Source organism: Channa argus, chromosome 1, assembly GCF_033026475.1.
Source record: "Channa argus isolate prfri chromosome 1, Channa argus male v1.0, whole genome shotgun sequence".
Lineage (NCBI taxonomy): Eukaryota > Metazoa > Chordata > Actinopteri > Anabantiformes > Channidae > Channa > Channa argus.
Window position 1 is genome coordinate 43,318,943 of NC_090197.1, and position 24,023 is coordinate 43,342,965.

General features: G+C 39.7%; 2 protein-coding genes across 2 annotated transcripts; both read right to left on the bottom strand.

Annotated features, from left to right (window-relative positions):
* Window positions 1-36: 36 nt before the first annotated feature.
* Window positions 37-13,461, bottom strand: mertka (c-mer proto-oncogene tyrosine kinase a). Its single transcript, XM_067524077.1, has 19 exons — window positions 12,923-13,461; window positions 11,668-11,992; window positions 11,485-11,585; window positions 11,214-11,384; window positions 7,932-8,018; window positions 7,695-7,810; window positions 7,425-7,614; window positions 6,771-6,916; window positions 4,721-4,856; window positions 4,202-4,352; window positions 3,576-3,664; window positions 3,373-3,468; window positions 3,173-3,253; window positions 2,999-3,091; window positions 2,779-2,897; window positions 2,581-2,690; window positions 2,210-2,369; window positions 1,396-1,532; window positions 37-844 (listed from the first exon to the last, which is right to left on the bottom strand). Exons 1-19 carry the CDS (start codon window positions 13,005-13,007, stop codon window positions 397-399), a joined length of 2,841 nt encoding a protein of 946 aa, XP_067380178.1. The 5' UTR covers window positions 13,008-13,461; the 3' UTR covers window positions 37-396.
* Window positions 13,462-16,832: 3,371 nt separating this feature from the next.
* lhcgr (luteinizing hormone/choriogonadotropin receptor) lies at window positions 16,833-22,958 on the bottom strand. The gene is made up of 11 exons (XM_067524092.1): window positions 22,730-22,958; window positions 21,472-21,543; window positions 21,190-21,264; window positions 21,032-21,106; window positions 20,402-20,476; window positions 20,230-20,307; window positions 20,061-20,129; window positions 19,874-19,948; window positions 19,479-19,664; window positions 19,245-19,313; window positions 16,833-18,180 (listed from the first exon to the last, which is right to left on the bottom strand). The coding sequence occupies exons 1-11, from the start codon at window positions 22,900-22,902 to the stop codon at window positions 16,941-16,943; spliced, it is 2,187 nt and encodes a 728-aa protein (XP_067380193.1). The 5' UTR covers window positions 22,903-22,958; the 3' UTR covers window positions 16,833-16,940.
* Window positions 22,959-24,023: the final 1,065 nt, after the last annotated feature.

Here is a 24,023-nt window from a genome sequence, read left to right on the forward strand (position 1 = left end):
AAAAAAAATCTTGTAAATATAAAAACATTCTCATCACTCAGTCTCAGTTATTTAGTTTTTTCAGTAAATAAGATCATTTTATAAAGTTCTGTGCATTTCTGTATGTACATTGCAACACCTTAAATTCTGTACAGTAAATTATTTCACAGTTCAGTGTATTGTAAGCTTATTGTAACATGTGCATGAACACGTTTTATGTTTATACACAAAAAACATTCTTAACAATGTAGGGTCGGCTGGCCATGTCAAGGATAAACTCCTTACTGCTTTGTATAAAAATAATATGGAGAGTCCTGGAATATCAAGGTGCTCCCAGTGCATCGAGGAAAAATGTTTAGCACTGATGAATGAAGGTGACCAATAATACAGTTTTTTAAATCTGCTGGACTACATTAGTTACAGCAGCAATAAAGTGTCACTGGAGCTGTGATCCATCTCTGTCACGTCTGTAACAGTTTCTCCATTTTCTTGACGTAAAGCAACATTTGACAAAAGAGGAGTGTCCACTGCAGGAGATCTCAGGGAAGGATCAGAGGACATCACCACCACATAACGGCCATCGTCCTCATCATTCTCATCCTCATCTTCCATACTCCCATGAATATCCACAGTAACTACTGAATGTTCTGCTGCCTGATGGCTGCAAGAAGGGGATGAGCTGAACACAGGAAGTTCATCAGGTAGAGTTTCCTCTTCAGGAAAGCTGGTGTTAATATAAATGATTTCGTCCCTGCTGAAAGACTCCGGAAGCTTTTCTGTGAGCTTTTCCAACATTTCTCGTAGTTGGGGAAAGAAGGGTCGGTCCAGTGGATCAGCCCTCCAGCAGCTGTACATGATCTCGTACCTAGACAAGGTAAACAAAGGAAATAACCATGTTTTTACAATTGCAGCTACAACAGTTGGAAGCATATATTTTAGAAAAAGCTTTTTTAAAATTAATTTGCAAGATGTGATGGAAAATGATGGATGTAGGCCAAAAAAAGGAGACCTGAAAAAGGTGCTGGACATCATTTTAAATGGTAAATGGTCTGTACTTATACAGCCTTTTTCTACCTATTGGCACTCGAAGCGCTTTACACTGCTTCTTATTCACCCAGCAGCATTCACAACCACGCGCACACACTCACACACCGATGGGGGAGCTGCTATGCAGCTGGTCAACGCTCACCCGGAGCAACTAAGTTGAGGTTCAGTGTCTTGCTCAAGGACACTGCAACACGTGACTGGAGGAGCTGGGGATTGAACCAACAACTGCGAGATTGGTGGATGACCCCTCTACCTTCCTGCGCCACAGTCGTAAATTGTAGTGCAAAGCATCCTAATTCTGATAAATTCAGTTTCAACATAGCCAATCCTACATTCACCAATCAAGTATCAAAGTGAGGCAAGACTCACAGCTCATCCAAACAGTCTGCAGGTTGCTTCAGTCTGTTTCCTTCAACAAGGTGGTCATAGATTTCATGGTTAAGGATGCCAGGGTATGGCGTCATGCCTCGTGTAGCAATCTCCCACATAGTAACACCAAAGGCCCACTGCATGAAACAGAAAATTCAATTCAGGTATTTCATTATGTATGTATTGTGTGAATCTGCTATCTAGAGTAACCTTAGCATAAACGTGCTGATTTGAAATGTACTTAAATTTATTTCAAACAAATAATCACAATGTGTATTTGCAGGTTTTACTAGGTTTCTATTGGCCTTTTTATTGAGAAAAAATATAAAAACAGGAGTTGAATTTGTGAATATGGATGGTGCACAATAAAATGAGTTGGTTGTTTAAATATGACAGCGAGGAGAAAAAGAGAAAGTTCTTTAATTATGTATAAATGCAGAATGTTGAAGTTGTTTTTTTTTCATTTGTGTGTGTGTGTGTGTGTGTGTGTGTGTGTGTGTGTGTGTGTATAACAATAACAATAATTCTGTAGTATATGTATAACTAGTAGAAATCTATACTGTAAAATAGTGATGAATTTTAATCCCATTGGGAATTCCAATCCCAATTTAACCTGAAATAATACACATCCTAAACATTACCATGAACTGATGTACGATGTGAGAGGGTCAGTTTTTCTTTTTGAGAGCGTCCATGTTTACATTGGCTATCATTACTGAAAAAATATGCAGTGTACTACTTGTCCGACATGCTTTTATTTTTTGTATGCCATGACCAGTGACAAAAAAAGACAGTAAAAGATTGAGTTGCTTACCACATCACTTTTTACAGTAAAAACTCTGTCTGCAAGACTCTCTACTGCAATCCATTTGACAGGCATTTTAGCTATTCTGCCCTGCCTGTAATAATCTCCACTGTAGATCTTCTTGGATAACCCAAAGTCTGCTACGCACACGGTCATGTCATCACGCAGCCTGCAAGATAAAAAGAGAAACTTGATTTTACAAAACAACACAGAACACCAGACAGCAATAAAGTAGCAAACATAGCATTTACATTTAGTCATTTAGCAGACGCTTTTATACAAAGCGACTTACAAGTGAGGTACGAGGCAAGCAAAAATCAAAGCTCTAGATGTTTCACCCTAAAAGAAACTTTTGTTTTTTTTTTGTATTTGCAACCTACATGCAGTTGCGAGCTGCCAGGTCACGATGCAGAAAGTTACGTCCACTGAGATACTCCATACCCAAAGCAATGTCAACCATGAACTTCAGGAGTGTCTGAGTGGGCAGGTACTGTGTGGAAACAGTCATACATTAATACAAGCTAATACAGATATGTTTTTTATAATGTTTGCATTTCTGGGCTTGTCTGAAATAGTACCATTGCACTCTCTCCAAGGCGTGAGCGCTGCAGGAAGCTATGTAGATCCCCATATTTCATAAATGGCAGGATGACCATGGGCTTGGGGAAATGTTCTGAGCTTACCTCCAAGCACACACCTACAGAGGACAAGTTAATGCACACAAATAATGTAAGACTGTGCAAAATATACAATACTGAGATTAGTCCTTACTAAAGTGAGGTAATACATTACTCATACCAAGCAGTTTGATGACATTAGGATGGTTGAAATCTTTCATGCAGGCTGCCTCATTTAGGAACTCTTCAATCTCCTTCTGAGAGAAGCTTTCCACTGTTTGAAGGAAGACATTGGAATTGAGGTGATATCCGGTTCTAGATGTTCATAAATAATTATAAAATAGCAAAAACTTACATTTCATTGTCTTCACAGCAACCTTTTCTGTTGTTCCATCTGGTTGTCTTAAATGTCCTTCCACCACTGAGCCAAATTCACCTAGTGAGAAATAAAACTAAATTGTAATACTTATTATGATACAGTATATCTTACATCCATAATGCATAGAAAGATAACTACATAAATAACAACACATAAATGTTTAAATGTTCCCTTACCCTCTCCAAGGACTTTGCCAATTGAGAGCAAGTTCCTCATGACCATTACGTCCTGAAGTTTGGCCTGTAGTTCATCACTAACACCAAGATTCCCAACTACACATAAAAGGCAATAAATTATTTTGCAAATTTTTATTATTATTATTACTATTAACAGTAGAACATCAAGGTGAACATATTATTCCAACCAAAAATAAACGTACGTGTGAATCCTGTAGCTGATCGATTGTAGGATCTCTGAGGTGTGTACTGTACGACAGGTGCTAGCTTTTCTTCACCTCCAAATATCCGTCTATGGAGGAGAAAAAAATCAAAAAGAGGGAATGCTGAAAAATAAGCTAAAGTCTGTGCAGATCAGTAATAATAACACACGGTGGTCATAGTGGGGAAACCTTCTGAGTTGTTTCTTTCCTGATTTTGGGTTCAAATAATGTTTTCCTATCTGCACAGCAGCCCATGAAACATTCCTATCTATATCCTGACTGGCAAGAATGAGTCACTGACATCCTAATAAGAATTAACAGCTGGTTGTTGTCCATCTTTTTGGCTGCAGTTATTACTGGTGACAATGGTGATTAAGAGGAAGCAGAGGCAGTTTATTAACTGTTCGGAAGTGTTCCAAACATCATGGGCTGTGACATGCATCAAAGGTCCCCATCTGCATTCAGACCTGGGAGTGTAAGTCTTTTTATGTTTGAAATCAACTGAACAAAAGGTAAACTGCATAAACAAATAGGTCACAAATACATGTGATGATCAGAGGGAGCAAGATTGCTAATTATATCAACATTATGTTTGTACAAAAAGTGAAAGACTGTCAACAACATACCCAAACCAAGAGTCAGAAGTCCTGTTCCGTACACAGATAGCCCCCCAGAGGATTAGCAGCAGAAGACAGATGCCACAAACTACACCCAGCACAACATAGAACGAGCCTGGGACACCAGTCTCTGGACTGAATGTTGGGGACATGACTGATTCTGAAAGAGGAAGATTAAATGCAGAAAAACAGCATTCAGCAAATGGGAAATCCAACATCTAAAACCCAAGAATATTTCTCTGATTAAAATTAAAATAGAAAATAGGAAAGTTCCCAGATCATGTCCCCTTAATACATGTTGATTCATCCTCTACTAACAATAGATACACAAGTACAGTTTCCTGGCAATTCATTCAATAACCCTAGCTGTTGAGATTTCAGTCTGGGCCAAAATGAATGTATAAAGCTCCAATAGGTGTTGTATTTGTTCATAGAACAGTTGTATTATTATTCTGATGTAGTACATCAGGGGCAGTTTACAAAGTTAATAGTTTCCAGATGAGGAGATTAAACAATACAGCAGCTTACTGTCCTGTGGCACAAACAGCCAGACTCGGGGGCTGACCATGCCGCTCCCTGCCTGTGTGCATGCAGCCACCTCCACACTGTACGTTGTGTTAAATTCCTGAACAGCTACAGTGGCCATGTTGGTGTAACTGTGGATCTGAAATATCACACAACAAAGATAATGTAAATGTGGTTAGTGTCACCTGTCAAGTCATAAATTAAGGTGTCTTTTATTATTATCTTTGTGGAGAGATGCTTCAAACCTTTAAAGAGAACGTAGGTCACAAGGAAGTTTTACAAGCATAGGAAGAGGTAAAGTAAGTTATTAAACTAAAAGAGAAGCAAATTTGCAATTGTTGGAAGAGACATAATATTTGGGGGACCCTCTGATAGAACACCATGCTAATGAACATCTTGGACACTTGTTTAACATCTCAAATCCAGCTCAACAGCTTTGCTGCACGTTATGTCCTTTGTATCCCTCAGCAGGTGTCCTTCCTCTTTTCCTCCCTTTCAAACAACAAACTAAAAATGTAGTTTTTAAATGTCCCTTTAAAGCCATCACTTACAGTATAAAACCTCTTTGGAAACTCCCAATAAACGTTAGACTGGATGTTATTATATATAAAGAAAGTTGTTGCAAAATAGGGAAGGAGTCCAGCATTGGGAGGCAACATGTGACAGACACAACCCTGTTTTTCACAACATACCACAGTGACATCGGGGGTCACTCTGCTTCAACAATGTGCTGACAGTCTGATGCAAAAAAGCTGAACTCGTGATTAATTGGGTTTTGTGCCTGTACCACCAAACAAGACCTAGCTTGTGGTTAAATGTTTTCACAAATGCAAATACTCAAGATATTGGTGAAATCAACGGCAAATTCAAAACAAGATTATGGAATCATGACTTCTAAAATTAAACACACGACATTATGAGTAATAGTATTAATTTATTGCAGCAGGTGTGGGTGAGTCTGAGGATTAAACACATTGCCTTTGTGCGCACTTCCAGTCAATGGTAGTATTACAAATCCTTTGTGTTTAATGACATCACCTAAGGACTGGACAACACATCGGTACATTTGGACCTACTAATGTGTTGTATTCACATTCCATTTGTTCTGATGACTCAAGGCCACATGCTAAATGAAGAAAAACACTGGCTGCCAGTTTTTATACACAGCAGCTTCCTTTGACTACGACACAGACAGGAAGGGTGAGGAACACACTATTGTACTCGAGAGCACTAATGCAGTCACAGAAACATGACTGCGCACAAGCAGCATCATGGAATAATGCACCGGACATCTGACATAAACAAAAGCGGCTACGATTCCATTACATTTGATTTATTTCTAAGAGAAATAAAATACAAAATGCACTTTCACTGCTTTTCACTGCTTCGTTGATTCATGAGAGCAGTGGAAAAAACACAAATTCACAGACAATAGAAAAGCTGACCCCTGGTTCAGTAGGCAGGACACAGGGAGGATCAGATATTCCCAATATATGAAAAACATTCTTTTCAAATTTGTCATACATTAGTCACTGTAACCAGAAATGTTCAGATAGAAAAAAAGCACTGATTCTGTGGAAGCACACTTTGTTTACAGGTTTATGTGTTTCCCACATACTGTAAAATGTGGTGCCAGCTGCAGTTTAACAACACAAATCTAATATACGTAGATGTGACTACGTTTAAGTAACTACAAAATGTTGATTTAACTGTATGATAAGAGTTGATGCAGAACTGTCCTACAAAAAGCAAATGTTTCTGTTCTATGGTGCCTTTTTTGTTACTCAGCCATTCCCTTCACACAGACAAGGATTTCCCCCCAAATCAAGCAAACATGTAACCCAGTGATACAGTCTGCATTTTTACGTCATTGATCAACCTTCTTCACAAAATCATTTAACTGCTGAAACACATGGTGGCATTTATTGTGAAGAAGTCACAAGAAATTGTATTTGTCACTGTTGTTTGGAGTAGTGTTTTATGGCAGTTTGGTCCTTCGACCAAAACAGGACAATAGTAAAAGGCTTTCATTTTTAATATCCAAGTTGCTCACCTTGTTTACTTGTGTGCTATGTCGAATAATAACATCGTAACCACGCAGGATGCCATTTATCTTATCATCTGGCGGAGGTTTCCACTTGATTACCAGCCATGACTCATTCAGCTGTACAGTGACATTTCTGGGATAAACTGATGGCACTGAGAATGTGACAGAAATGAAATAAAATGAAAACAGAGGGGAAACATCATCATGCAATAACAAAAATCAAAACTCGTCCTGTAAAAACAAAAATGGAAAAGGGGATCTAAAACTGCCAATTCCACAGAGATGGTATGATCACAGTTTGATAAGTGGTCCCTTCCTGGCACAGCTTATCAAATCTTTCAAAAATATCCGATGGTGGCATCAGAGGGAAACTGAAAGTTACTCCACCCACTTTGTGAGAGACCTAATTTCCTATGTAACTATTTGCGAGAACAACTGAAATTTGGTGGATTCCACTGAAGGGGACTTGCCATAACCAAAGCAACTAGCTTTGTAACTTCCATAATTTCAAATTATTACATGGTTTTACTGCAGACCAGTTTGTGTTAGGTACATTGTGATTGGGAAAACAGTAGGCTAATCATAGAGTGCTACATTGCTGAAAGTGCTAATATAATTCAACCTGCAAATTGTCCCATGGGTACTTAAGCACTCACACACCTCCCTCTGTAGTGTTGCTCTGTATCCACACAGTGACTGGTGAGTCTCCCACCTCATTGCTGCAGGAAACACTCATGTTGTACCGTGTCATGGCCTGCAGCCCTGGGACTTCACATTGGAAAGGTGGCACTGTGGCGTTGATGTGCCTGGTGGTCATTACCTCCCCTTTCCTCCGACTCACCTCTTTAACCTTAGAGAAATCAAAGTGCATGTGAGGCTCAATCTCAGGATATTAAATGACAACATTGTTTGTGCAGATGTGGAGCTTACCCTGATGAGGCATTTAGTAATTGGAGAGAAACCGTCATGTCCAGGGATCCAGCTCAAGATAAACTTATTGGACTGCCTCTCTATCACAGTAACATTAGACAAAGGGCTGGGAGGGACTACAAAACAAAAACCATAAAACCTCTTGTTAACTCTAACATGAGGAGGCTGTATACGATCAACTTGCAGAGCATGAAAAATTCTTGCAATGTCTAACAGCCTCAAAAATGACATTTTTACCTTTGACGTTGATATGTGCTTCTCTGGATGTGGTAACTCCCTTCAAGTTGTGAGCTTCACAGCTAAATTGAGTGTGCATGTCCACACCTGTGATTAACACATAGGAGACAACAATGCAGCACACAATTAGTCTTCAAGGTCAGCAGTGAATATTTTACTGGACGTGCAGTTGTCATCTTTCAACAACACAGATCTGCCCAGCAAAATAATGTCCCTTTTGTGCTCTGTTTTCCTGTGTCTCTATCCAGGGAGCCAGCCTGTGATAGAGGACTGGACCTGATTTTTGCAGAACATTTTGTTTACGTTCTAGAACATATCACAACCTAATTTTTTTGGCTTCCACTGCATGGGAGTAGACCAGGGCAAAAGAGAGCTTCACTTTTAACTCAAACATAAAACACTATATGCTTGCACAAAGAATGTTACTTAAAAATACAGTGGGTTGAATTATTCATGTGAAGAAAACACAAAATCACAAAAAATTTGTTTGAAATCTGAGCGAAATGTGAAAATCCATCAGGACATTTTACCAAATAAAAAAAGACCAGGGAAAGTTTGTAAATGTAACACCACTGGCATCTTTACCTTAAAGTAATATAAAGTATGTTCAGCCCCTGCAAAATTAAACTTGTTAAAATGTATGCTGCACATACTTCATAAACTACTGTTTCACAGTGGAAATGTCCACAATGTCTGTGGGCGTTTATCAGTATTTTGAATATGTACAAATATTACAACATGGAAGTGGATTATGCTGCAGGAGAATTTTTTTAATTGATCCTCCACCGCGCACCTATGTTATGGAGTATCAACGTAAGGTCAAAAAGATTATACCACATTCTCAAGCTCACAGTTCAATAAAGACAAACATTTTGTTGAACTTTTTGGATAAACAGGAAATGAAAGGAGGTCAAGTCCAACCATTTCTGCTTTCACTGTGCCTTTTAAAGAAAATATAAACAAAGAAACAACAATGTCAAAAAACTGAGCTGGTTTCTCAGTCGTAAACATCAGAAATGATGAAGGGCTTCAGTAAATGCAGAGTAGTGAGTGGGCTGAAACAACCACATGCATAATGCGGAAGTGTGGATCCAGCAGCCCATAATTTTCAGGTTTGAGAGCATTTCAACTGGGAGCTGCCTGAGATGTTTATGTTATTTTTCCATTTTTAAATTTGGGCAGCAAATATAGTGACTTACTCTGTCAGCTTACAACTTAACCTATGACTTCATTTTTAATGCTGTGCCCCACATTTACTGCTGTGTTTTTTTATGTATTTTGCCAAAACATTTTTCAGGCAGATTAAAAGAAAATGGGATAAGAAGGCTCTGCATAACCTAACTTTTGCATCTCTTTAGGAATGCAATGCCCTGACTTAATGACGATGACAAGATGCACATTCCTAAAATAAAACTAACAATCTTTCACACTGTGCAAGAAACGAACCCTAATTCTATCATGGAGTCCAGCTTTTAGTGAAAAATTGACCCAAGACTCACGCTATGCATGAGTTGAGCATACAGAAAAATGGGTTTACACTGTTTTGTTGGGCCAATATTTGTGCCTGCACAGAGCTGTAGTAGCCTGCAGCCTGCCAGCCTCTGTGTCCAGCCCCTCCCTGCTGGGTAGTGGGCCGTCCTGTGAATGTGGTCTTTGTCCCCAGAGCCAACTCCCAAACAACATTGCTGTGCGCCCCCCAGTCCCCTTTATTGCCCAGGCCCTGGTGCATGCTGGGCCAAAATGCAGCTCTGAACTTTTAACCCCCTCAGCTTTGGGCTGTATCACCACTCACTGACTACAGCAGGAGCATTTATCCTGCAGCAGGCTGTAAATAAAGGGCTAGAGCATTCAGAGCAGAAAGATTATGTTTCTAATGACAAATGTTTGCTTTCAGGAATAGGGAAGTTGAGGTCATGGTCACTTTGGCAGCAATTTTAAGAAGGTAATGATAAAAATATTAAACAGTAAAACATAAAAACAAAACACAAACCTGAACTGACCTCTCCACTAGTAGTCTTCACTTTTAGGTTTCTTTGTTGTGAACAATGGAGTTGACCTATTAACTGCCTGATAATAATAACAATCTACAGCAACAGACAATCTATAAACAATAAGAGACAATAACAATTTTAGCTGACAGCTGTTAAATATTTAATCATTTTCAAAACATTTCATTTAATAATTTTCTGACTTTCTAAACCAAACATGTTTAGGTTTTGGACTGCAAAGATCTTTGAAACCAAGCCATTTGACTGTGGGAACTTGGTATTGATGAAACTGTGATCATTTTTATATTTTGTCATAGATATATCTCAAGGCCTGGCCAATACATTTATTTTCTTTGTTCCTCACATATTAAGGACACTCAAATTGACTGATTAAATATCAGGTTAGCAGCTGCTTAGCTGTAAACAGAGAGAAATAACTAACATATCTGTTTTCAGTGATGGCTGTGCTCAATCCGTACAAAAACAGAGCTGCAAAAACCCCAAATCTCCATTGATCAAACAGTTTCATGTCAGACTGTTTCTTGAACGTGACCAGTAGCTTTCTGTAGTGCCTCTGGGTTGGGTAATTGACCGTGTGGTCAATTCTGGACAGTGTGAGAGTGACAACAATTTTCTACCTTTTTTTTTAAGAATGTGAATAAAAGTCAAGCTATTGCTTTAATCAGTATTAAAGCGCCAGTGGCATGTTTAACTATGTATAAATGACTGCTGTTAACCAATAAACATGCAACAGGAGGACTCAGTGACCCTTGACATGGTGCTGAATCTCACTGCAGGAAGCACAGCTTATAGATGCTGAGGCAGCAGACGCGAGGAATAACAGAAACCACCAGCAAAGCGACGCTTACCAAGTAAGATCAGCTCAATGCATTAGGATATAATCAAAGAGCCAAATGTTCCTTTATCTCTGCTGAGGAATGTGTCTGTATTCAGTCACAGGAAGGAGTCAACCAAAGTGTCATCAGAGCTCGTGTACATGCTCACAACATCTTCATACAAGCCCAAAGTTCTTCTTAGAACGAAAACAGCCAGTATGTAAAAGTATGAATCTTATCGGAGTGATATACCACAGAGTACATCTTCAGCTCCTTTCCATTTGAATTAAGGTGTCATTTAGACTTATGTAGAGTCATAATTTGATTATTTACTGAACGTACACTCTTAAGAGGTTTTTACCAACTCAAGAAGTAAAGACAACAGAAACAGAGTGTAGTTGTTATGAATCGGTTAAGCTCTGTGTGTGAAAAACTAGAGTGTGTGGTTGGTGTACTACCTGGCACAGAATAATTGCTGGAAGAGTTACGATGATCTGTTACAAGTAATCCATCACGAAGCCAGCGGATCGTAACAGGGTCCGGAGGCCCTACTGCCTCACATGACAACGTAAAAGGAGTGTCTCTTGTTACGTTCCTGTCCTCTGGTTGCTGGAGAAATGTTGGTAGTCCTACAGACCAAAAAATGAAAAGTAAAATACATGCGAAAGTGTTGGAAAAAACATGGATGCTCCAAAAAGCCGCCAATCCTGGCATTATGTTGAAACTCACCTTCCACCTCAAGGATGATCGGCTGAGACTCTACAGATGTTTTGCCAATGCTCAGTCTGCAGCGGTACTCCCCTGCATCCACCTTCTGCACAGCGTTAATGCTGAAATATAGTGAAAGACACATCATTCCATACACTCTGCCTGCCATTTTCTTTTCACATTTTACCTTCATATGTTGCATACCTGGCAGTAGAGAGAAGAGTCGTGGCCCTGTCATTGGGATCATCAACGGTCTGGAGCTCATTGATCAGCACCTGCATGTTTGCAGAAAGGTCCTGACCGTTCTTCACCCATATGATGGTGGACTCGAGTCCAGCATTGGGAATCTTGATGGAGCAGTTGAACTTAGCCTCATGGCCCTCTGATAGCTGAATGGAGCCTATAGTGGGCTTGAAATGCAGGCCTCTGACCTGATCTGGGCTCAGATTAGTCCTCAAAACATGGGCTGCTTTTACTTGAGGCTCTGAGTTCCTGGTTGGTCTTTGAAACTGGTTCCCAGAATACTGAGCTGTTTACAGAGGCAAATGTTACAGGTTATGTTACACTGACTGAAAAATCAGCTACATATTAAATGAAAAATATGTTTTTTGCTTTATACAAAAGATTGTCGTTCATCAAGTAATGCTTTAAAGCATGATGTTTAGTGTAGGAGCTCAGGTCTGTTAAAGTAACATCCAATGTGACCAAACTATTTTTATATCCAAAATTTTTACAAAGTCACCATAAAGTCACATTCAGTGTGTAATTTTAACATCAGGCAATTATGAAATGTGCCACTACAATTACTGGTTCAAATTATTAACTTAATATTTTTAGTCGACAAACAACTAAAAGCCAATAAACAGGCATTTCTCTTCAAAAGATAATTAAAAAAAGACAAAGGCAGTAAGTCCTAGCATTTAAAAAAAAAAGTGAACTAACCAACTTTTGGACTTCCTTAAAAAAGACAAATATTGATGAATATCACCATAACTGCAATAATGTTCTTTTTTTAAGCAAATAAATATAATTAAACTTTATAAATAAAAACGCTAAAATTGTGAAATTAAGCCACAAAGTAAGAAACCAAATACAGTTTCTTTCCTTTAAGCCTTGATGAACTTTAATACTTGTTTATATAACTAAACGGTTTCCCTGTCTTCGTGTTTACAACCACATAAGCCACATTTTAGTGCTGCGATTATCCTACAATAACAGTTCAGTGTTATTCACATTTTTAGCTTTAGGGCGTGTTTAATGGCTTTATGAAGGTTTATAGAAAATCCTTCAGCTTGTACTTTCCCAAATCCAGTTAGACTATTTAAAAGGGATCGTAGGCTACATTTGTCTATCATGCAAAAAAGTGAACGGACCTTGCTCTAGTTCGCATGAAGCCTCACGGATCCCTGTTTCAGAGACACTGATACCAACGAGAAAAAAAAGGTTTTAAACAACTCACCGCCGACGGGGCTCCCGATAAGAATAGCTATGGTCGCTGCGTGGATAAAGGCTCCAAAGCAGCCTGAAGATGACTTGTTGGCCATGGCCAGTCTGAGCTCCTTGCGTTGAATTCCTCAACAGTCCGAAGCCTTCCACGTATTTTACTCGCAGCCGATTGTGAGGATCCGCCACCGGGCAGCTCCAACAAAAACCGACATTACCACTACCTCTACGACACAGCTTCTGTAGTTAGCAGCTGCCGAAAAACTTTACTTTTCCAGACGTAACAGGAGGGATCCCGTGGAGGCGGGTCTGAGTTAAAGTGCTGTGGTCACGCCAGCCTCCATTTGTGTTTGCGTGGTCAAACCTACCGCCAATATCACTCACATGCGCAACTGATCAGATGTTTACGGTAAGGGCATCAAAACCTACAAGAGTGGCTGTTGTACACATTGTACACTGTAATACTGTAGAAAATACTGTCAAACCCTAATTACTCACAGTTATTGGTCCATGAGACACTTTGGTACAGGTTAGACTAATAATAATGTGCAAACAGATCCACATGATGTTCACAAGTCCTTCCCCTGCAGCTTAAGCCTATCCCACCAAATTGGACCAGGCATACACTCAATTGATTTCCTGAAACAGAGTCATTGATCGAGTGGTCAGAGACGTAATGTCAAGTTTTTGATTTCACAACAGAAGAACAGGCAGAAAACTTAACTTTCAACCGGACCGGAAAAATTACTTCCAGAAGAACAGAGCGAGGAACGCAACAGACAATTGTAAACCTTACACATGAGACCAAAATATGAATCCTCCTGCCACATCTGCTGTGAATATGAGACTATAGCAGCTTTGCAAATAAGGCAGAGGATCAGTGGAGGGTGGTGGTGCAGTGGTGGTAAGCTTCTGTGTCCAACAAAATGATGGCTCAGCTGGGGAGGGACCAAACAAAGACAAATTATGTGAAACACAGCCAGATCCATTGAACAAGCTTGTTCTGTGCTGAGATGTGACTTTGGTTAAAACTCTCTAGCTGAAGCTGCACAGACCAGAGGCTTAATTCAACAGTCTCCTCCAGTAGCAGCTCAATATTTATTCCAATGAAGTGTCAAGGAAACCACTGAGAGACTGATGTGGAAGTGTCTCTATTCTGTAATGCAAATTTGTGAAACGTGTATCTGTCAAATGTCTCAGTCTTATGTATCACAGAACTTTAAATCAGATTTTAGTTTTTAAGTTGATTGGCTTTATTGATTTGAGTTGTTGCAAAGGGAAATGGAGATGTTTACAGTAATACATATTATTATAAACCATAAACCATAACTGCCAAACCTCAGTTAAAGTTGTATTGGTTTTAAACATTCACAGTTTTGAAGACATTGTCATTACAGGAAGTACATTTTAAAATAAACAATTCTAAACTTCAATAATAGCCCTAAATGATTAAGTTCTGCATAGTGAGTTGAAGTATTCGTGAAGCAATGTTTTTTGTCTAAAATTAAAACCACTGACAACAGGGTCAGTGGTTCAATTCCCAGTCCCTCCGGGTTATGTAGCTAAGTATCCCTGGGCAAGACACCGAACCCTAAGTTGCGCCCAGTGGGTCAGGTGAGCACCCTGCATGGCAGCCACCACCATCAGTGGGTGAATGGGTAAATGAGAAGCAACATTGTAATGTGCTTTCAATCTTCTTCCCTTTTAGGGGTCAACATGTCAGATGATCTGCCTCCATCTAACCGTATCCTCTTCTCTCACACCAACTAACTTCATGTCCTCTCTCATCACATCCATAAATCTCCTCTTTGGTCTTCCTCTAGACCTTCTGCCTGACAGCTCCAACCTCAGCATCCTTCTACCGATATCAAGTCAAGTCAAGTGGCTTTTATTGTCATTTTATTCATTTTATTGTCATATATTCACCGTCTCTCCTCTGGACATGTCCAAACCACCTCAATCTGGCCTCCCACACTTTAGCTACAAAACATTTAACATGAGCTGTTCCTCATGATGTCCTCATTCCTGATCCTGTCCATCCTCATCACTCCCAAAGAGAACCTCAACATCATAGCTCTGTTACCTCCAGCTCTGCCTCAGTGCCACTGTCTCGAAGCCGTACAACATCGCTGGTCTCAACACCTTCTTGAACCCCTTTTATTATTGCTGATACTCTTTTATCTCCAACCTGCTTGCACTCGCCTCTTTACCTCTTTTCCACACTCTCCGTTGCTCTGAACTGTTGAACCTAAGTACTTAAAGTCCTGCACCTTCTTCACCTCTGCTCCCTGTAACCTCACCGTTCCACCTGGGTCCGTTCATTCACACACATGTATTCTGTCTTGCTGTGGCTAAGCTTTATTCCTGTGCTTTCCAGAGCAGACCTCCATCTCTCTAGATTTTCCTCCACCTGCTTCCTGCTCTTGCTCCAAATCACAATGTCATCTGCAAACATCATAGTCCATGGAGATTCCTGTCTAACCTCATTTGTCAGCCTGAACATCACCAGAGCAAACAAGAAGTGGCTCAGAGCTGATCCTTGATGCAGACCCACCTCCACCTTGAACTCCTCTGTCACACCTACAGCACACCTCACCACGGTCTTGCAGCTCTCATACATGTCCTGCACCACCCTAACATACTTCTCTGCCACTCCAGACGTCCTCATACAATACCATAGCTCCTCTCTCAGCACCCCTGTCTCCCTGATTACATTTGCTGTACTTGTCCAGTCATCTCGACGCACTTCCTGTCCACCCAGAGCTTGTCTCAACTCTTCCATGAAAGCTACACAACATTCTTCCTTTTTGAACTTGTCCTCTGCTCTGCCTTAATCCTCATCTTCCTCATCACCATGGTCATTTTATACACCACCATCCTGTGTTGTCTGGCTACACTCTCCCCTACCAATACCTTGCAGTCAGTGATCTCTTTCAGATTACAACGACTACACAAGATGTAGTCCACCTGAATGCTTCTTCCTCCGCTTTTATTTGTCACCCTAAGTTCCTGCCTCTTCCAGAAGAAAGTGTTCACTACAGCCATTTCCATCCTCTTTGCAAAGTTTACCAACCTCTGTCCTTCTGTGTTCCTGTCCTGAAGACCAAACCTGCCCATCAATTTCACATCACCTCTGTTCCCTTCACTTACATGTCCATTGAAATATGCACCAATCACCACTCTCTCACCTCTGGGGATGCTCTGCATCACTTCATCTAACACATTCCAGAATTTCTCTTTCCCTTTTAACTCACATCCTACCTGTGGGGCATAAATCACTAACAACATTGAAAATCATGCCTTTAATTTCCAGCTTCAGTCTCCTTAACCTGTCTGATACTCTTTTCACCTCCAGAACATTCTTCACAAACTCCTCTTTCAGGATAACCCCTACCCCATTTCTCTTGCTGTCTGACCCATGGTAAAACAACTTGAACCCTGCTCCTAAGCTTCTAGCCTTGCTACCTTTCCACCTGGTCTCCTGGACGCACAGTATATCCACCTTCCTTTTCTGCACCATGTCAACCAACTCTCTAGCCTTCCCTGTCATAGTCCCAACATTCAAAGTCCCTACGGTCAGTCCTACACTCTTTCTTTCCTCCTCTCTCTCTGCGTACAAACACGCTTTCTCCTCTCCTTCTTCAACCAACAGTAGCCCAATTTCCATTGGTCACTGTTAACCCGGCTTATATGTTATTTTTTTGACACATTACCTTTAAAATATTATCTATTTAATAAGCATTATACACATCTAGTCTACCAACACACACTAAATGATACTAAGGCCCATATAATATGTTTTGTTTTTATTTGTGATAAACAATTAAGAATAGGTGTAAATGCAGCAGTTAAACATCCATTATTTTTGTTAAACACTAACAGTTTTCTTGTCTAAGCTGATTTATTTAAAGTCTTTTGTGAGAGTACTTAGTAAGGTAAGGATGGTACATTTGGCACTTTCTTCTGTTGATTTCTATATTGACATCCACATCATTTCTCTTCAGTTTGTATTGTCAGTTTGTCCTTTTGCCACTCTAAAACATTTTAAAATGTACACATCCCTGTGAGTTTTGGGGGAGCTTCCCATCCTTTTTCAGGTGACGGCTCTGCTGTGAAAGAGCAACTAGCCTCACTCTTGTGTGGAGTTTTTTGTTACTTGATTCTAAATTACTCTTGACTGCATTTTCTGAGCAGTAGGCCTTCATACGATAAACTCTGGCCTTGCTTTTACAGCAGCCCATGGCACTCATGAGCTGATATGCATCCTTTCTGAAAGCTTTGGTAAAGATAGCATAAAGGAAGGGATTGGCACAGGAATTGATGGGAAAGAAGAGGACCAGTAGAATCTTAGCGTTAGTAACTGTGATGAGGGGCACCTTGAATGCAGCGGAGATGGCAAAGAAGGAGATGGGTGCCATGCAAAGAAAATCTGTGAAGATGAGTACAGCCATGCGCTTGGCAATCTTAGTGTCAGCACTTCTTCCAGGGAACTCAGGGTTCTTTACAGCCAGATAGATCAGCACATAACACACACACACAACAATAAAGGCACCGACGTTGAGGAGCAGGATAATTATGATAAAGGCCTGAGCCAAAGGAGTCTCTATGTCCATGGGTAAGCACATGCTTACTTTTGTGTAACTGCTCACGCCAAGGAGTGGCAGGATCCCCATCCCCAGACAGATGAGCCAACCAGCCGCCATTATACTTACTGCCTGTAAAAGTACCAGACGGCGCTCTAGCTGAAGAGCATTGGTGATGGTGTGCCAGCGCTCCAGGGTGATGGTGGAAAGTGTGTAGACTGACAGCTCCCCACCAAACACAGACAGGAAACCTGCAGCACTACAGCCCGGCCCAGTCTGCCACTCAATAGCATGTTGACTGTAGTAACCATGTGTGCGCAAGTCAACAGTGGCTATCATCAGAAGGTAGATTCCAATGCAAAGGTCGGCAAAAGCCAGGTGGCACATGAGGAAGCGAGGCACCGTCAGCTTATTTCGGCTGGTAAAGAACACCAGGAGCACTGTCAGGTTACCTGTGATGGCCAGTATATTGATAAACCAAATGGCCACTCTGAGAAAACTGAAACCTGCAATGTCCTCACAGGGATTGAAAGCATCTGCTTCAGGAGTGCAAATCAAAGTTGGCCGAGTTTGACAGAAGTCCAGTTCTGGATAATAGAAATTCAAATCTTCAAACAAGTTAGCATCTGTAAAAAATGGCATGTCCATAAATAGTGGTGTGTCTGCTGAACTCCCAATTACACGTTGGATGCTGTTTTAAAAAGGAAATGACAAGAAATTTCTTTTGGTTAGTGCATCGCAAACAAAATATAGGTCTTTGTAAAGTAAAAAGTTTTCCTAGCACGAAGTTTTTTGTAGCTTAAGTAACATGATACATAGATAATAAAATCTTTAATTATTATGGCTATAATGGCTGTGAAAAAGTACCCTGGCTCCTCCTTATTTTGGTATTGATATAGCCACCAGCCACCAGAAAAAGTATTTACTACTTCCAAAAAAAAACAAAAAAACAAAACAACTTAAGTTTAGGAAGGGTTATAAAGTTATTTTGGGGGCTTGGGACTTCACAGATCCACGGTGACAGATACATATCTACAAATGGAAAAGACCGGGAAAAGTAGTGAATTCTGCCACATTTGGCCAAACTTCCAATTTTAGTCCGAGAGCACCACAAAGGCTAATCCAGGAAGTCACAAATGGCACACAAAATGTACTACAAAAGGAACTGTAGACATCTCCCACCTAAATAAAACTCAGTTGTTTTGACTCTTATGACTTTTATGGGAGAGCAGTCAGGTAAAAACCCCATCTAACCCAGAAAAACATTATAGTTCTGCCCCAACACATCGACATGCACCTCAAAGGATTGAAGGGAATATTCTATTGTCCTATGAGTCAGAAGTTGAACTCAACACTGAACCCAACACAATCTTCTACAGACTGAACACCACGGGGTTAAGTATAGTGGTTGTAATGTTTACTGCATCAGGGCCACTGTGTTTTGCAATAGTGGAGGAAAAGTCAAAGTCTGCACCTGAACTAGCTATTCAGTTCATGGGGGCATTACTTTTTCATGTCTGTGTTTTAAGCATTGCTTCGTGTTTTTTGTTTTTGCTTCTATTCCACTATTATCTACAACTTATATTTTGTAATTGTTTGAAGCACTGAAACTGTTTTGTATGAGGTACACACAAAAGGACAAGAAACCAGGAGGGGGTTGAATATTTTTTTTACATCACTATACAAGCACAGACTTCAGCTTAACCAGTAGCAGGTTCAAGAAAGGGAAACACAACTAAAACCATCTTCTTTTACCTTGCTGATGGCTCACTCTCATCACAATATGCAGAGCCATTATTCCATGCAGGATTTATAGGAAATTCCCTACAGAAAGGAAAAAACTCATCTAAAGAATTACTCAAATATACTTTAAAATTACTCATGCTGTATTAATTTGAATAAGATAATACAACTGGTAAAAACGTAAGGCAGAGCATATTGTGATAATTCATGGACAAATCTATCTTTAATGTGCAGAATTCAAGTCACCTGTGGGTGTTCCAGCTCAGCAGTGCACAGCAATGACTGTTGTAGGTGAGATGGGCCTCTCGTAAGCTCCATAGTCCTTGCAGAGGAGGGAGACTCTTCAAGGCATATGCTGGCTGAGCTAACAGCACCAGAACTGACTCTAGTCCTTGTGATGGTAACTTTGTAAGTGCTGTTGCAGAGACGTCCCTGTGAAACACCAGAGTACAGGTACAACAAAAAGCTTGAATTGGGAGAGTGAAGAGCTCTTTTTTAAGCATTGGGCTGTTTGTACACTTCCAAAAGATTCACCCCATCCCCCATAGCTGGAAGCTAGTATATGATTCTTCCTTTAAATAAACCTACCCAAGTAACTGTTGTGTTAAGTTCCTCCCAAGAGGTTTATTAAAATCACTTACAAGACTCCAGGGCCTGTGGCTCCTTTGAAACTGTCTTTGTGGATCACTCTGAGGTTTCGATTTTTCTTTAATACCCTAAACATCACAGAATGTATGGTAGGGGGACAAACTTTAATGTTGTGAGAGCAGAATCTCAACTAAAATTGTTTCACTTGAAAGAAAAATAAAGCAAAATATGATAAAATACAGCTTATCTATCTTTGTCCCATTGAAGGCATGGTCGTGTATTTCTCTGATGCCGTTGTTGTACAGGTTCCTGCATTCAGTGACAAGATTATTAGGGTTGTAGCCAAGGAATCATTATCTCACTGACATATTTCTTCCAACTACAGTTGAAACGCAACTGCATCACTTACATTGTAACATATTCTTTAGTCATTCCAATGAAAGCATTTGGAGGTATTTCCAGTAGATACAGGTTGTCACAGATCTCCCTGCAGTACCACGACAGTTTATAGCATAGTGTACCAATGGGATCACTTCATGTTGATGCACATTTGTCATGACTTAAGCAAATGATGGACTTACAAGATGAACTCTGATTCAAGAGAACTGATTGATGTAATGTCAGGAAAAACAGTTATTCCAGTATTTGAGATGCTCCTGTGAAGACGAAGAAGAACAAAACAAAAAAAAAAGAAGAAGAAGAATGATTTTTACTTCTAATGTAAACCCAAATGTATATGAATTGCTTTTAAAGTATTAACCAGTGAAAAAGTTATCAAATGGTAAATGGTCTGCACTTATATAGTGCTTTTCTACCTATTGGCACTCAAAGCGCTTTACACTGCTTCTTATTCACACACACAATCATACACCGATGGGGGAGCTGCTATGCAGCTGGCCAACACTCACCGGGAGCAACTAAGTTGGGGTTCAGTGTCTTGCAGGTCACATGTCGAAGGACACTTCGACATGTGACCAGATGAGCCGGGAATTAAACCAACAACTGTGAGATTGGTGGACAACCGCTCTACCTTCCTGCGCCACAGTCGCCCCTTATTACTAAGTATCATTATCAATATGTAAACTATATGCTTGATGGTGGATTTAAACTGGGATTTTGTGATTGCCCAAGTGATATTTAAAAACAGCATTCTGTCAAATATGCATCTTACACTAAAATAGATTTATATTGTATATTTTGAGGTCTCTCACAAGTAACGGAGTTTGGGAAGGTTATTAAAGGCCCCTTTTCCAATGTGAATCAGCCTCCTAGCGTTCTGGATTGAGCTGCAAAGGAATAAGAAACATCAACTTTGTTGCATTACAGTGACTTATACATTTTGATGCAAATAATCCTTTAACAGACTCACATTTCAGAGAGGTCAAGAAGGTTATTAAATGCTAATGTCTCAATGGTTTCCAGGGTTACACTCTGAGCAATCCCACTGAATAAAAAGCAGAAACAAATGAGTTGAGTTAGTTCAAATAAAGCTCACTAAAAGAATTGTGACTAAAGTTGATCAAATCAGCTTTAGTGAAAAAAAAAAAACACAATTCCAAAGCAGGGAAACATTTGAGATGATTAATTTTTATTTCAGTTCTATGCCAAAATACTAGATTCCTTCAGTTAGTGCAAGAAAATAGATGCATACATTCTCTGGACTCTTTTCAAATCCTCAAATGAGTGGCTTGAAATTGTTTGAAAGGGCAACCGATGGAGAAACCTGTAGAATAAATATATGGAGAGTCAATGACATATAATGACACACAATTCCAAAGTTTCTGGAGTGTGTGAAACTTTTCATATATGTATAAAGCTGCTATAGCCTTGGTGTTCACAGAACTTATCAGGACATACTCAAGGTTTTATAATTTACCAGAAGACAGGTCAAGCCCCCCCACCTTCAAGGCTTGTGACAGTAGGTTGAGCCCTGATCCTCACAGACTTTTGAGGATGTACTGTGTACTTGACCTGTGTGGGTTGAACTTGACATTTTCTTCACAGGTAATTAAGTTGAACACATAGGGCCCTTAGTTTTGTAATAATAGAGGACCTGCCACTTTGGCTAAATGTGGTAATGCATGAAATATTTTTATAAATAATTTTTTAATTTTAATTTTGTTTAAATCCTTATGAATTTCAAAAACAACATGCAACAGAAAACTAATCACAAGGCCAAACATTATAATTATTGTCTGGTCTATGTCTATATAAGCTTCTTCTGTTGCAAAAAAAACTAAACCAGAGCATGGGAAGACACAAAAAAGTAAACCCACCTGAAAATTGCGAGACATCTCTCTTTGGTGTTGGAGGAAAATACAAGTGTATATGAAATGGAGTCAAACATATCAAGACTGGATTTATTACAAAATAGAAAATATTTTTTCTGATTGTGTACTTATTCTGACTAGGCTCGTTAGACATCGACTAGTTTGGGCACCAGGATTTGTTTTATATGGGGGAAACTACCTTTTGGGGAGTCATTCTTCTAAAGTTGGAAAAAAATCTTAGAAAACTCTACAAATGTCCCTTGTGGACGGCGGCCTGCTCTAGCTGCTAAAATAACCTGCACTGTTTGTGTGCAATTGCCAACTCATCACAACAACATCTTATATAAAATAAAATCCATCAAGAAATATACACAAAAAATTCTTAAATATGTACAGTCGTGTTACCAATTGCGTTAAACTCAAATTTAAGCCCATTTGCCTTAAAGTCAAGCGAATGCTTTTTAGTTGGGTCTTTACTCCGTGAGTACATACAGTGCTCATTAATGACTTTGTCAGATGAGTTAGTTGCACAAAAACACGGATAAATGAGAATGTTATGGCTTCAACCGATAGATTGGACAATTATCAGTGACGATCGTTACAGTCCCCGTATGGATCATATCATGCATGTGAACTTACAGTCTTCTATCTCTGTGGCCCATCATCACAGCTGACCCTTCCGTCACATTGTTACATCTGATTGTGTTGGAGAAACAGCGGCAGATCCTCGGGCACACGAAACCTGAAGCGCACCTGCATCCATAGAAGCATAAAACAGATAGAAACGAGAGCACTGACAGCGTTGTCCACATTTTTGTTACTGTGATCTGAAACAGGGTGTCCGGTGAAGGCTGCGCATTCAGATATCGGCTCCTCTGCAACAGATCCTTATCCTTCTGAGAACAGAGCAGAATCTCTGCTCCTGATGCTCAACGTTTTATCAAGAGGATGGTGTAGCAGAGTCTGCTGGGACTTATGTCATCTTCACAACCAAATGAAACGCAGTCAGTGGAAAGTAATGTGTAAAATGTTTTCTTTGTTGTTTTTTTTTATTGCATTTTAAATTGGATATGACTGACATATGCCGTTGTAGAGTTCCAGTCCACAGTGCAGGGGCAGTGGGTATTCCACTGAGCACATCTGCTTGTAATCCTTAGTGGAACTTGGTTAAAAGTGCAAACGAATGATGTGAATAAAAAGTGAAATCCATAATTGAGGAGAACCATGGCACAACTGCAAATGTCCCACCTCACAAATATACATTGTTCTATGTAGATGGATGGAGATATAAATGTTGCATAAACAGCAACATCCAAGACTGGGAGCATAATGTTTGCATTTTCCAAAGTGCTGGAGTTTCCACTTTCAATGTTTGGCCTTAATTACTTGAACTCCCTACAATATTTTGATGGCAGCTTTCTCCTGCTAGTTATAAAAGAATGCTGACCTAAGAAGAATGTGTCAAAGTAACCTTGTGAACCAGCAAAGCAAAATAACAGATACATTGACTTTCTGTGCTCAAATTACATTATTCAATTTTAAGTTATCTCACTGTTGTCTCTAAGAATGAAATGTGGTGTTATTGTCACTGCAATGGCTGAACATGATCATTTACAGCTTAGCTATATTAAATATTGACTGCTTGTTAAATGCCTGTAGTAAAGAGCATCGGCAAATACACACCAAATCTTCAAGGAAAAATAACTTGAATTTTGGCTTTATCAGTATTTTACTCTATTGGAAACACTTTATTGTGATTATGTATGTTTTTAGTTCCTCTCTTTGCTTTTGATTGTGTTTGGTAACACTTGTGTCTGTAAATTATTTGTATTTAAGGTTAATTAAAATAAAGATTTGTGCTGTTATATACAAGGCTGGTCTTTCTGTGTCCCTCAGAAGGACAGTGTGACCCAAAATTTAAAAAAGCCTCCCA